The sequence below is a fragment of the Schistocerca cancellata genome, chromosome 9, assembly GCF_023864275.1.
Source record: "Schistocerca cancellata isolate TAMUIC-IGC-003103 chromosome 9, iqSchCanc2.1, whole genome shotgun sequence".
Lineage (NCBI taxonomy): Eukaryota > Metazoa > Arthropoda > Insecta > Orthoptera > Acrididae > Schistocerca > Schistocerca cancellata.
The window spans coordinates 143,170,160-143,184,020 of NC_064634.1; the positions used below are offsets into that span (position 1 = coordinate 143,170,160).

The following is a 13,861-nucleotide window of genomic DNA, read 5'->3' on the forward strand; positions in this document are numbered from 1 at the left end:
TGGATTTCATAACTTAGCGAGACAAGAACAGTGCCTGATTTTGGAGGCAGTGTGCTGCCTTGTTAGGCAAGGAAGTGTGAGGGTTGAACAAGGAAACCAAGGGGTTATGGGCTGTAATAAGGTGAAACTTGGAGCCATTCAGAAAAACATGAAATTTTGTGAGAGCATAGACAGTAGTAATAATTTCCTTTTCCACCTGATAGTAATGCTGCTGGTCTGGTGTGAGAGATTTAGAGGCTAAGCAAAAGGTCATTCAGCGCCATTGGCACATCGGTGCGCTAGAACCCCAATGAGTCTGTATAGTGAAGCATCGGTCACCAAAACTACGTGTTGGTCCAGAAGAATGTAGCTAAACAAAGGGCTGCAAGTAATTTGCATTTCAACATTTGAAATCCAGGCTCCAGAAAAAAGGTACATTCTTTTGTAACAAGGCATGCAACAAGTAAACCAAAGTGTCTGTCCCTGGCAGGAATTTACGGTGGTAGGCTATATCTTCCCTAGGAAGTCCTGAAGATCCTTCATGGACAAGGACAAGGTATAGACATAACGGTGGAGATGTGGTCCGACAGAGGACAAACTCGATCCCACAAGACCTTGAACCCCAAATAGACAGTAGATGGTTAAACAAACTGAGATTTTGCGAGGTTTCATCATAAACCTGCAGACTTTAAGACAAAACAAAGTGCACAAATTTTGCAAGTGATTGGCTGTGGAGGCGCCCATGACGACAGTATCACACGCTGTACCTTCCGAAAACAAGTCTGAAAACTCCTCAAACAGTGTTTCCAACTGAGAATACAGTACCTGATTGGACACAATGTGAACTGTGTTGGTGGTAGAAAATCCAAATGCCAGAAACTCATCCATCTCGAATAAGTTCTCATAACCGGCATCACTGAGCAAGGTGGCACAGTGGGTAGCACACTGGACTCACATTAGGGAGGACAGCGGTTTAAACCTGCGTCCGGCCAGCCTGATTTAGGTTTTCCATGATTTCCCTAAATTACTTCAGGCAAATGCCTGGATGGTTGCCTTGAAAGGGCACAGCCGACTTCCTTCCCCATCTTTTCCTAATCGATGGGACCGGTGACTTCGCTGTTTGGTCCCCTCCCCCAAATCAGCCAACCAACACCAGCATCAGTATCCACCAAAAATGTAATGGAGCGAACCACTGAATTGTAAGAGGCATATGCTGTAAATTGTCCCAGCAGTGCAGTGTTCTGTTTGTTGTAATTGACAAACTTCTGCATGACAGGTTTCAATGGTGACAAGCGAAAACTCACAAAGGTTTAAAGATTCAATAATGCCACTGCAGCACCTTTGTCCACCTGTAGCCAGAGCACTTGGCGAGAAACATTTAACTCCATAAACAACTTGGGAGAAGTCACAAGCATTAGCGTCACATAGTTTACGTACATGTCCATATCCTGAGCAACCTTTGATGAACGACACACAGAGGCGATGTGGCTTTTCTTCCAGCAAGCATTACAAGTAGCCCAGCAGTAGGGCACACCAAATGTTCATGGCTGTACTAAACATAGAGAACAAGATGGAAACAGAGCACGCTGTCACTGGCACTGTGGTGGTTCCAGCTACTTGGCCCGGCTTTAGTCTGCTTCATGCTGGGCCCACATGTTTGCTGCCGCAGTTGCCGCTTCCTCATGCAAGCTATCTGTTGTCCTAGTGGGGACATCATGTGACACTGTTGCCACATCACCCCATGCTTCAGTTTGGTTACCCACTGCCCAAGAAACTTCAAAAGATTGTACTATTTGCAGTACTTCCGTCAGCGTGGGGTTTTCACATAGAAAAGCCTTCTGGCCCACTTCCTTGTCCGGAGCTAAACAGATAATTGCATTGCGCACCATAAAGTCTGCATAAGAATCATTATGGGCATCAATAAGAAATTGACACTTATGGCTAAGCCCTCGAAGTTCGGCTGCCCAAGCCCTTTATATGACTGGTTTGGTTTCTGTGTGGCATTTGCAGAATTAAGTTCACGCTGCTGTGACATGCATTTGTTTGCGATAGAAATTGGACAGTAAACTGCACATGTGACCAAAAGTAAGAGCTGGCGATTCTTTTAAAGGGACAGGCTTACAGAGAAAATGATACACTTTAGGTGGAATCCACTAGAGAAAGAAGGCTTTTCACAGATTTGAGTCCATCACACCAAAAGCCGAAAAATGGTCTCCGAGTCTTTTTTCACAAGTGTCCCAATCCACGACAGGATCATCATATGGAGGGAATGTAGATGGATGGACCGGTGGAACAGTACCCAACCTGTTAATGGAAGCCAACAAAGTGGTCACAACTGAAGTAGCTGTTTAATTGGGGACGGTAGCATGGCGTCCATAGTAAATAAACCTGATGAAACCTCACATAAAGATTGCGCATGCAGAAACTGTTCCAAACTCATTGCCAATCTTGTAGTAACCACACAATACAGGGGATCAGTCCATGTAACACAAATATGACTGTATTCATGAAGCACTCAACAATAATGGGAAACAGACTCCATTGGATCTCCCCATAACAAGACTCGGTATATTGATGAGAATAGCTCACTGAAAGGACATACAAGACGATAAGTTAGCACTGCTCCATGCATATATATGTGTGTGTGTCACCAGCAGACTTCACATGCCTCGCGCAGGCAGCCTTCAGTGTCGGGCTCATGGCTGCAGTTGATTTCCGATTCACACACACACACACACACACACACACACACACACACACACACACACACAGGCAGGATATATACAGTTTCTAATGAGAAAACACTGATCTCATAAATTTAAGATATATGTGATGAAATAAAACAATGGAAAATCTAGAATGGAATAATGACAATATTATGAAAAGGATAGAGTGCTAATCACTGTGATGGAGATGTTGAGTCATGGACAAGCAGAACAAAAAGACTACTAAGCAAGTGAGCTTTTGGACAAAAGGCCTTCGTCTAAAGTAGACAGCAAACACAAGCATGCGCGCGTGCCCACACACACAGACACACACACACACACACACACACAGAGAGAGAGAGAGAGAGAGAGAGAGAGAGAGAGAGAGAGAGAGATTATTGTGGATTTATCTAGATGCCTTTGTATTCAGTAATAATTGTATAAATAAACCATTCTATCAACAGAAATTGATTTGTTTGAAAGTTTTATTAATTGAACTGTTTATTTGTAGCACTTTAGGGTCATGTCTCAATGTATTACTCCATTTTTACAACTAAGAGAATTGGTTAGTCAGGAAATTTTCCGTTAGGTTTTTATAGTGAATGATACATGTGTTTGTACACTCCAGATGAGGAACTGAAATAATTGTTTCAGTGACACTTTGGGAATGAAAATGCTTTGTTAATGAGATCAGTGCACATATTGAAGTTTGTCTGCAATCCTAGAATTCTTCACAGTGATCAGTGGTGATAATGTTTTGGCTCATTAGTGTGTCTTCCAAGTAAGTAATTAATGTGATGTAATCGGGCAGATAAAAAAATCTACTCACCAAGCAAAACATGCACACAAAAAAGGTTATAATTATGCAAACTTTCAGAGCCAGTGGCTCCTTCTTCTGGCAGAAGGCTTAAAGGGGAGAAAGAGGAGTGAAGGAAAAGGACTGGAGAGGTCTAGAAAAAGGGTAGATTTTGGAAAAATAACTCAAACCCACAGGTCTGGGGAGACTTACTGGACGATAAGTCAATCATCCAGTCTGTTGCACCTGCAACTGCTTAAAAGGTTGCTGCCCCTCCTCAGGAAGCACATGTTTGTTTGGCCTCTCAGCAGATACCACTCTATTGTGGTTGCATCCACAGTATGGGTATCTATATCACTGAGGCACGCAAGCCTTCCCACCAACAGCAAGGCTCAGGGTTCATGGGTGGGACTATCTTATAATTTTGTAATTTTTTGTGAAGTTTAGTTTATATTAAGCCACCTGTTTATGGTGTTTATCTTTCTGATTCACTCATTAAATAATTTGTACTGGTTACAACATTAGAGTGAACTCATCTCCACATTACTTCTTAAATTTTCTGACTGCAACACTTATCTAAGTGTTAGTCCACCTTAAGATGATTGTCATAAATGCTTTAAAGTAAACATATTTAAAGTTGTAATAAATTGATAGAAATAATAACTTTTTTGTAACTTCTCATAACATAAATTATTTTTCGTGCTAAAGTAATCACTTAAAACAGTGTTTATGTGTCCACAGACTGAACCACTCATTAGGCACTGGGGAGAGAAAGTGTGGGGTGGATGGTCAAACAATGCACGCACTATTACCCGTAGCTGGTTAAAGGAAGGCTTAAAGCCACGTTGCATCACTCGGGATCTCAAATGGGGCATTCCTGTGCCTCTAGATGGATACAGAAATAAGGTAGCTATCACTCATAAGGTCAAGTCATAAGGTTTAGTTATGATTTACTTTCATTTTACTGCTACAGGATAAAAGAAACTTATTTTTTACCTAGTTTTCCATGCTTTAAATTTTATGTTATCCAATATATTTTCATTGAATGTAATGTTCATGAATCTCTGTTTATAGGTATTTTATGTCTGGTTTGATGCTCCACTTGGCTATATTAGCATTACAAGCTGCTACACATCAGAGTGGAAACGGTGGTGGCAACCAAAAAGGGAAGTGCCTGTTAGCCTCTATCAATTTATGGCAAAGGACAATGTTCCTTTTCATGCTGTTCTGTTCCCAGCTATCTTGCTTGGAGCAAATCAAGGCTACACTGTCCCTACTAACATAATGGCCACAGGTTTGTAACTCATTTTAGGTGATAGTTTCGCAGAGGAATGATTCTTCATGAATCATTTTCTGTTTGGCAGAAGAGAGTATTCATTATGATAGGCAGTCAAAGAAGATTCTTCTGTGGACAGTGTAGTTTCTCACCCTAGGTTGTTGGTTTTGGGTGTAAGATTATAAAGTTCTACCACAGTCTTCTGTAGTTAAGTTTAAGGATGTTAAGCCCTGAATTACAGTAAAGTTGAAACTTTGAGAGATGAAAATGTAGCAGAAGAATGTTTGCATGGGATGGGTAAAGTGATAGGCAATATTGTTACTGGATGTCAGTTTGAAGTAGTCCACTGTTGGTAATTTTTGTGTCAAACAAAATCTTTTGCACAGAAGACATAATGAAGCCTGCAATATGATATTTAAAATCATAGCTCATTTCACGAAAATTATAATGCAAAAATACCTCGAACTAAGTTGATTTTAGTGAAACAACTTGAAATCGGCAATTTTTGTGAGGTATTGTAAAATTTGCAATTTTTCTGTACAAATAATTGGAAATCTGGGGATGATAGTTTACTAATGTTTGTAACATATATTTATTGAATGTTCAAGTCGCATTTTGACTTCTAATCTTCTCAAGAATGAGGTTTGTGTATAAATCACAATTCAAGTCCCATGTAATGGACTTTGATGTGACAATGAAAACAGCATCAAAACTGGCAAAAAGAAAGAAAAAATTGAATGTGGCAAAAAATAAAACCAAATGTGGAAAAAAACAATACCGATTGTGGTGATAAAGAAAGAAAGGCAAAAAACACTGAATGTGTGTGTGTGTGTGTGTGTGTGTGTGTGTTTGTGTGTGTTTGGGAGTGATAGGTCTCAAATATGGCAAAAATAAAAAACGAATCTGGTACAAAATTACAGGAATTAGGTAAAAAAATAACACCAAATTTGGCCTTAACATAAAACTAATCTTTCCTGTCCCTATCAATAACTTACTACAAAAAATCAGTCCCATAAAAGCTTTCTGTCTTACTTGTAGAACAGTATAAAATTAGTGTCATAGTTACAGGGCACTTATCTTTACATTAATTGTGCTTGTTTTTTTTTCAGAATATTTAAATTATGAAGATGGCAAATTCTCAAAGAGCCGAGGAGTGGGAGTTTTTGGCAATGATGCTCAAGAGACAGGCATTCCGTCTGATATTTGGCGTTTCTATCTCCTTTATGTGAGACCAGAATCTCAGGATTCTAGCTTTAGCTGGTCTGATTTAGCAATGAAAAACAATTCAGAGCTTCTTAACAACTTGGGAAATTTCATTCATAGGTAAGCATTTTATTTTTAATTGTTTATTTATTTTGTTATGATATTATTCCAAAACTTCTACTTTTTGCCTTATTTACGATAAACTGAGTTGAGGTGACACATGGTTAATTAATTGTTAATAACTGGGTTTGTTTACTCAAAACAGCTACTCTACATTATTCAAAAATGGAAAAAAACTGGATCTGGCAGAGGATCTGGAAATAGGTGTACACATTAATATTCAGAAAGAACAAGTAGTTAATGGAATAGTGTTCCTCTGTAGAAGTAATTTCTTCTGTAAATTTAAGTGCCTTACAATATAAACATAAATCCACATCAGTTTTAATACACTGTACAAAATCTTGATTGGAAGTTCTGTATATACATTTTTCTGTTCCTGATTAATGCTAGTTTGTGAGAGAACACAAAAGAAAAAGACTGAATTCATACAGCCAGGCATTACGTATTTGATAATCGTAGCTTAGCAAAGTATATGTCCTTGGACCAAAACATAAATGATGAGGTCTGAAAAATGTGGACGTGCAAAATCAAGAAGTGTTTACTAATTGCGAGCTGTGTCCTCTAAGTAAGCATTTGAAAACAGTAGAAGTGTTTCTAAGAAGTGCATGTGTGTAGTGCTACAGTATCATGCCACAAGACAATAACAGTGCATTTATGAACGTGTATGTGCTCTTTTAAATCTGGAGAAGGACTTTGTCTACTTTTAAATGTGTCTCTCTGCTGCTCAACTTTTTCTGATGACATTTACAATAATTGCTCCAAACTATGACTTCAGTGTTGTATTGAATTTGCAGCACCAGTTGAATCATCTAGCTGCTGGAAATAAGGAACAGACATTAACACAGTATGTTATGTTATTACAAGTTTTGTCTTATTTTATAGCACATACATGTACTTTGTGTTAGACTTAAGTAAGTAGGCCACTAGATGGTAAATGAAAGACTGAAGTCAATTATACTATGCCAAGGTGAGAGAGAAAAACATTTGAATGTGACTGGTTGCAGGCAGAAGTATATAACAACATTCATCGCAGGGACAAACAAGAGTCAGTATCTAAATTTGTATGCTTTCATAACTGGAATGAAAAAAAATGTGTTATGTGCAGGGTGTATACGATCCGGGACAACCGGGAGATCCGGGAAAAAGCCTGGAATTTTTTCATCCAGGAGAAAACCGGGAAAAACCCGGGAATTTTTTAGAATTCCGAGAAGTTTTCATTGTTTTTGTTATCAGTTAAATATCTGTAATTTTGACTGGCAAGAACCTATACTCTAACAAAGGATATTATTATATACCGCTATTTCAGAATAATACTGCAACAATAAAACATGAACGAGAGAAATAACGAAAATAAAACTTAAATTGCAAAGGAAATGCGCCAAAACACAGTGCTCATACAAGCGTCTGCCAACAGCAAAATGTGTCAAAGGCTTTAGGGATTATGCAATGTTCCGTAACAACACATTGCCTCCGATGAACGTGACATCACAACTGTTACATTAGATTCGTTTTAGCAGTTACGAGTGTGATCAGGCACATGCGCAGTTGAGTAGTACCTTCTCCTGCTTCTGGCTACAGAAATGTGGCTGTTGGCTGTGTAATAAGCAGTCGCAGCAAGCAGCTAGATTCTAGCGGGAAAAATTTTACTGGAGTGCCCAAGCTGCTAGATTCTTGCATGCGCAGCAGGCCCAGTTCTAGGAGGGGGTGGGTGGCAAATTCATACTATTGAGGGAAAAAACCTTGTTTCACAAAGTGAGTAGCATCCAGCGCACGTTTATCTATCGAGTATTCATATGACTTTGAAACGCATCCCTGTCAGTTTTTGAACATTTTTGAACACATTCTAAGTTGATTTCTGAATCAATCGTAAGTTGATTTGTGAATGTGTGCATAGTGTACATGATGTCTCTGTCAGGGGAATCCTCGTTACATGTAGAAACAAAGTTTCCTACAGACAAAAGGGACTATACGAGCTGGGCAGAGTAAGGCCGAACGGATGAATGACAACCGCTGTCTGATTGTGTGGTTGATTGGGTTTGCGAATGATGAGCATTGATATAATTACTAGCTAAATCCATAGATTCAGACTACAGGAGTGGAAATAAACGAATAACAGGTAAGAAAGATTACGTATTACCTTCTCCGTGTATTTAAGAAAATGAAATTTTGGCAGAAAAATTTTTGGGCAGATCGCTATACTATTAAGGGCCAGTTGTACAGTCCCCGGCTAGAAGCCACTTTAAATTCTATTCTGGAAGAAGCGTGGAATACGCGTTGTACGAACATGTAGCAACGCCTAACCGGAGAATAATCGCGGGATAACTAAACCGGTGATTCTGGCAGAGTTAGTGGAGTTAACCTGCGAATAAGCTTTGGCATTGGCAGGAACAGTTACAGAACTAGTGCTAACAAGACTGTTTGTTAGAACGAGGAAGGAGAAGAAACGGGGACATCATATAAATTATGGAACACTATGACGATTCCAAGTTTGTATAAAAATTTCGTACTACTACTTTGCGATCTCATACTTGAGAAACTGGAGCGTATGAATGAAATGTGAAACTACTTCCTAACGTAAGGCTTTTTGCTTGTAGTAGGCCTAATAGGCACTTGATATTGATACTGTGTGCCAAAACAGTCTCGTTTATTTGGTGTGTATTACAATTGTTGCAGTATTGGAAAGGCCTATTTCGTTTTATCTAACAGAGAGTGACAAAATAGACGTAATCAGATCAGGAAACTACACCAGTCTTGGGTGCTATTTGCATTGACAGCTTTTTCAGTATTAGACAACATTTCGACTTTTCATGTAGCAAAATATTTCACGGACTTTGATGAGGTAATAGATTCTTTCTCAGAAAGGAAAGCACGCCATGTAAAGTTGTAGCAAGATTAAAGAGAAAAAAATTTTAGGAGCTAAGGATTGAAGAAATGTGTATTGTCTTGCTTGTCTCGTGTCTTTACTGGGTTTATGTATCCTGTATTTAATTTTATGTCACACAGGGCAGCAAGTTGTTAGCTGATAGGGAATAAAGAGTGCAAATTTTCTGAAGAGAGACAAGATTTCAAACTGGCCAATTGTAAGCAGGAGAGGCACCACAGGACATTTTAATTTCCACTGACCTGGATATGGTTTGATGGCATCTATTACAAAATATGCAATTCCACAGAGCGAAGCACACTGACGTACGACAGAAGAATGCTGTATGAGGAGGCGAGTCACTGCCCTTCCGCATACTTACGACCAAATAACATCTCTTACATTTCCTCGAACACACGTTTTATGCATTAGACTCTTCAGAAAGATGTACGCTACAAAATGAACATATTTTTGAAAATTCGTTTTTTTTTTTTTTATTTTTGACATTCTATCTCAAACACTCGAGGGAGTAGCTGGGTATTGCACCGGTTCGGAAATATCGTAGATCCGGGGCTGATGCACAGAGCAGTCTGAGTTGTAGTGGGGAGGTGGTATTCTCCACGTGACCCGTGTTTACATTTAGTGATTTTGCTGTTTCCTCTTTGTTTACTGCTCTCACGTCAAATGAAAACAAAACAGATTTCTGATTTCCACCTTTCTGACAGTCAAGCATTAATTGCCTTGCAGAACAATGAAGTTATTTTTGTCGGTTTGCTAAAGAAATTTTCTTTTTAATTCCACAACACTGTTCGCTGCATTTCAAGTGCACGTTTTCAACTTCTAGCATGTATGGCATTATGCCATAATAAAGAACCAAACTTGAGATAACACAGTACTGGTACTCCAAGAAAATTTACATCCCGAAAACCACACTGAAAAGCTTAATATCAGGTCGTGGCCTACTTAACTGGGAATACAGACATACAAATGTGCACTTTAAATGTGGACATTTTAGTATGGGTCTCAGAATTCCGATGCTCTTGGAGTATCCTCTAATGTTTTGTTTCTTCTATGACATAATGTACGATGTTCTAATGTTTTATAATAGAAGGAAACATTCCACGAAGGAAAAATATACCTAAAAACAAAGATGATGTGACTTACCAAATGAAAGTGCTGGCAGGTCGACAGACACACAAACGAACACAAACATACACACAAAATTCAAGCTTTCGCAACATACTGTTGCCTCATCAGGAAAGAGGGAAGGAGAGGGAAAGACGAAAGGATGTGGGTTTCAAGGGAGAGGGTAAGGAGTCATTCCAGTCCCGGGAGCGGAAAGACTTACCTTAGGGGGAAAAAAGGATGGGTATACACTCGCACACACACACATATCCATCCACACATATACAGACACAAGCAGACATATTTAAAGACAAAGAGTTTGGGGAGAGATGTCAGTCGAGGCAGAAGTGCAGAGGCAAAGATGTTGTTGAATGACAGGTGAGGTATGAGTGGCGGCAACTTGAAATTAGCGGAGATTGAGGCCTGGTGGATAACGGGAAGAGAGGATATATTGAAGAGCAAGTTCCCATCTCTGGAGTTCGGATAGGTTGGTGTTAGTAGGAAGTATCCAGATAACCCGGACAGTGTAACACTGCGCCAAGATGTGCTGGTCGTGCACCAAGGCATGTTTAGCCACAGGGTGATCCTCGTTACCAACAAACACTGTCTGCCTGTGTCCATTCATGCGAATGGACAGTTTGTTGCTGGTCATTCCCACATAGAATGCATCACAGTGTAGGCAGGTCAGTTGGTAGATCACGTGGGTGCTTTGACACGTGGCTCTGCCTTTGATTGTGTACACCTTCCGGGTTACAGGACTGGAGTAGGTGGTGGTGGGAGGGTGCATGGGACAGGTTTTACACCGGGGGCGGTTACAAGGGTAGGAGCCAGAGGGTAGGGAAGGTGGTTTGGGGATTTCATAGGGATGAACTAAGAGGATACGAAGGTTAGGTGGACGGCGGAAAGACACTCTTGGTGGAGTGGGGAGGATTTCATGAAGGATGGATCTCATTTCAGGGCAGGATTTGAGGAAGTCGTATCCCTGCTGGAGAGCCACATTCAGAATCTGATCCAGTCCTGGAAAGTATCCTGTCACAAGTGGGGCACTTTTGTGGTTCTTCTGTGGGAGGTTCTGGGTTTGAGAGGATGAGGACTGCGCAAGCGCGGTGACGCCTGTCATCTGGCGCTCTCTGGCAACTGCAGAAACGAACCTATTTCAAACAGGTCACGGGAAAAATTCCGAATGGTGGTTTGAAACGCGTTACCATCAAAGTACCATTCTGGCAGTTACAACGGAGCTATGTGCGATAATGTACGATGAATTTCTTAAATCACAGAGCGTTTGACTCTCATTTAAAAATCAACTCTTTGATGACGAGCCATTTAGATTAATTTCGAGCCCAGAAGATCAAACATTTAAGACGTTATTAAAAATTTTACGATCACATTTGTGTGATATATCTTAAATTGTAATACGCACATAAGACCAACATTGTATGTGAAAGCTTAGCTTCTCTTGCAGCGTATTAATCTTACTGACCAATATTATATGTGAAAGCTTTGCGTTTCGTGTAGCAACATTATGTATATTAATTTAAACCATTAACTTTTTCTGTTTGTGCGTTCACGCTACTTAATAGTGATGTTGCTACTGGCTGACTACATCACGTGTCCTAAGCTCTGAATACCCGCTGTCATCGGCTGGTGAGATCATGTGACATGAGCTATGACTGGCTTACAAAAGTGCATCGCAATCTCTGCTTCGGAAAGTAACATGCGGTTTTTGGTGGAATTTGAATTTATACTTTCGTAATACGAAAATATGCAGCGTATATGTTGCTGCACATCAAATATCTTGCCAAAACGCGTTTTTTTCCCTGTGTTTAGTTTCATAAAGCACTGTGAAATTCTACTCCCGTGTATAAAACCATAATCATTCAAAGGACTTATACAGTTCCAAGAGAAAATATATTGTCAGTTAACAGGGAAAAAGTATGTTTTCACCCGGGAGAAAGTGTATTTTTAACCGGGAAATCCGGGAATTTTTTTTTCTTGTCCACGTATACACCCTGTATGTGAAATTGAACACTGGAAAATCCAGGATGAAATGTAACAATATTATGAAAGAGATAGTTGCTACTCACCATATAGCAGAGATGCTGAGTCACAGATAAGGACAACAAAAAGACTGTAAAAGAAGTGTTTTTAGTCAACGAGGCCTTCATCGGAAATATGCCCCCCCCCCCCCCCCCTCTCTCTCTCTCTCTCTCTCTCTCTCTCTCTCTCTCTCACACACACACACACACACACACACACACACACACGTGCGCGCAACAAATGCAAATGCAACTCACACACACCACATTTTCTGGCTGCCAAGGCCAGACTGAGCAGCAGCGCATCATGGAAGAAGGAACAGGTTGGTGGGGGTAAGGAGGAGGCTGGGGCAGGGAGTGGGAGGGATATCAGGGTGGGACTGGAGGACAATAAAGATATGCCTGTGGGAGCTTGCAGGGACGAGATAGAGCAAGGGTAGGGCAACTAGATCAATGTAGAGGTTAGACAGAGAACGTGGGTCGGAGGGGTGGGGGGTGAGGGTGGGAAGGTAGCATAGAGGGCCATGTAGTCCTGGAATAGAAACAGGAAAGAGGCTAGATGGGTAAAGACAATGACCAATAAAGTTTGAGGCCAGGGGGGTTATGGGAATGTAGGATACCTTGCAGGGAGATTTCCCACATGCACAGTTCAGAACAGCTGGTGTTGTTGGGAAGGATCCAGATGGCACAGGCTGTGTAACAGACATTGAAATGAAGAACATTGTGTTGGGTACGTGTTCAGAAATGAGGTGGTCTAGCTGTTTCTTGGCCACAGTTTGTTGGTGGTCATTCATGTGGACAGACAATTTATTGGTTGTCACACCCATGTAGAATGGAACACGTGGTTGCAGCTTAGCTTGTAGATCACGTGGCTGGTCTCAACTGGTCTCACAGGTAGCCCTGCTTTTGATGGGACTGGAGTGACCGGACTGGAGTAGGTGGTGGTGGGAGGATGTACGGGACAGGTTTTGCATCTAAGTCTATGACTGGGATTTGAGCCATGAGGTAAGGGGATTGCGAGAAGGGGTTGTGTTGGGGTGGAAGAGGATATTATGTAAGTTTGGTGGGTGGTGGAATACCACTATGGAAGGGGTGAGAAGGATAGTGGATGGGATATTCCTCATTTCAGTGCATGACGAGAGGTAATTGAAACCCTGGGGAAGAATGTGATTCAGCTACTACAGTCCTGGGTGGTATGAGTCAGGAGGGGAATGCTCCTCTGTGGCCAGGTGGAGGGACTTTGGAAAGTGGTGGGTGACTACACCTAGCTGCCCTACCCTCTCTCCACATCGTATCTGTATGCTCCAACAGGCAGCACTTTACTGTCACCCCCCCCCCCCCCCCCCCTACCCTGCTAAACCTCCCCCTCCCTGCCCCAGCCTCCTTCTTTGAAGTAATTATCAGGACAATAGTGAAGACATATAAGCGAGATAAGTTGGATTGCCCTAATAGTATTGCATACCCTGGTGAAAGTTATTTGCAATGGTGGCTGAAACATTGCCTAACGTGACTTTGTTTACAACCTATAACAGTTTTATGGGAAAAAATCAGAATGTTTGATATCATTACTTGACAAGCATGCAAGATAATACTCCAAAAACATTTTTTATACATTTTTGTCATGTTGTCAGAATTTACTTATGTGGCACCTATTTCCAGTAAGAGCATCATAAAATTGTTGGAGTCAGTAATTACATCACATATCCAAATTAAAAGCTATATTGTAATTACTTCATGTGTGTTAATCCTATCATATGCTGT

General features: G+C 40.7%; 1 protein-coding gene across 2 annotated transcripts in view; it reads left to right on the forward strand.

The window, feature by feature from the left end:
- The window catches only part of LOC126100599 (methionine--tRNA ligase, cytoplasmic), a 107,404-nt gene that overhangs the window by 62,410 nt on the left and 31,133 nt on the right, over positions 1–13,861 (forward strand). For both annotated transcript variants that reach the window (XM_049911226.1, XM_049911227.1), the window contains exons 11-13: positions 4,222–4,386; positions 4,555–4,774; positions 5,866–6,079. In XM_049911226.1, coding sequence (XP_049767183.1) covers positions 4,222–4,386; positions 4,555–4,774; positions 5,866–6,079 — 599 coding nt within the window. The remainder of the gene's footprint in view (positions 1–4,221; positions 4,387–4,554; positions 4,775–5,865; positions 6,080–13,861) is intronic.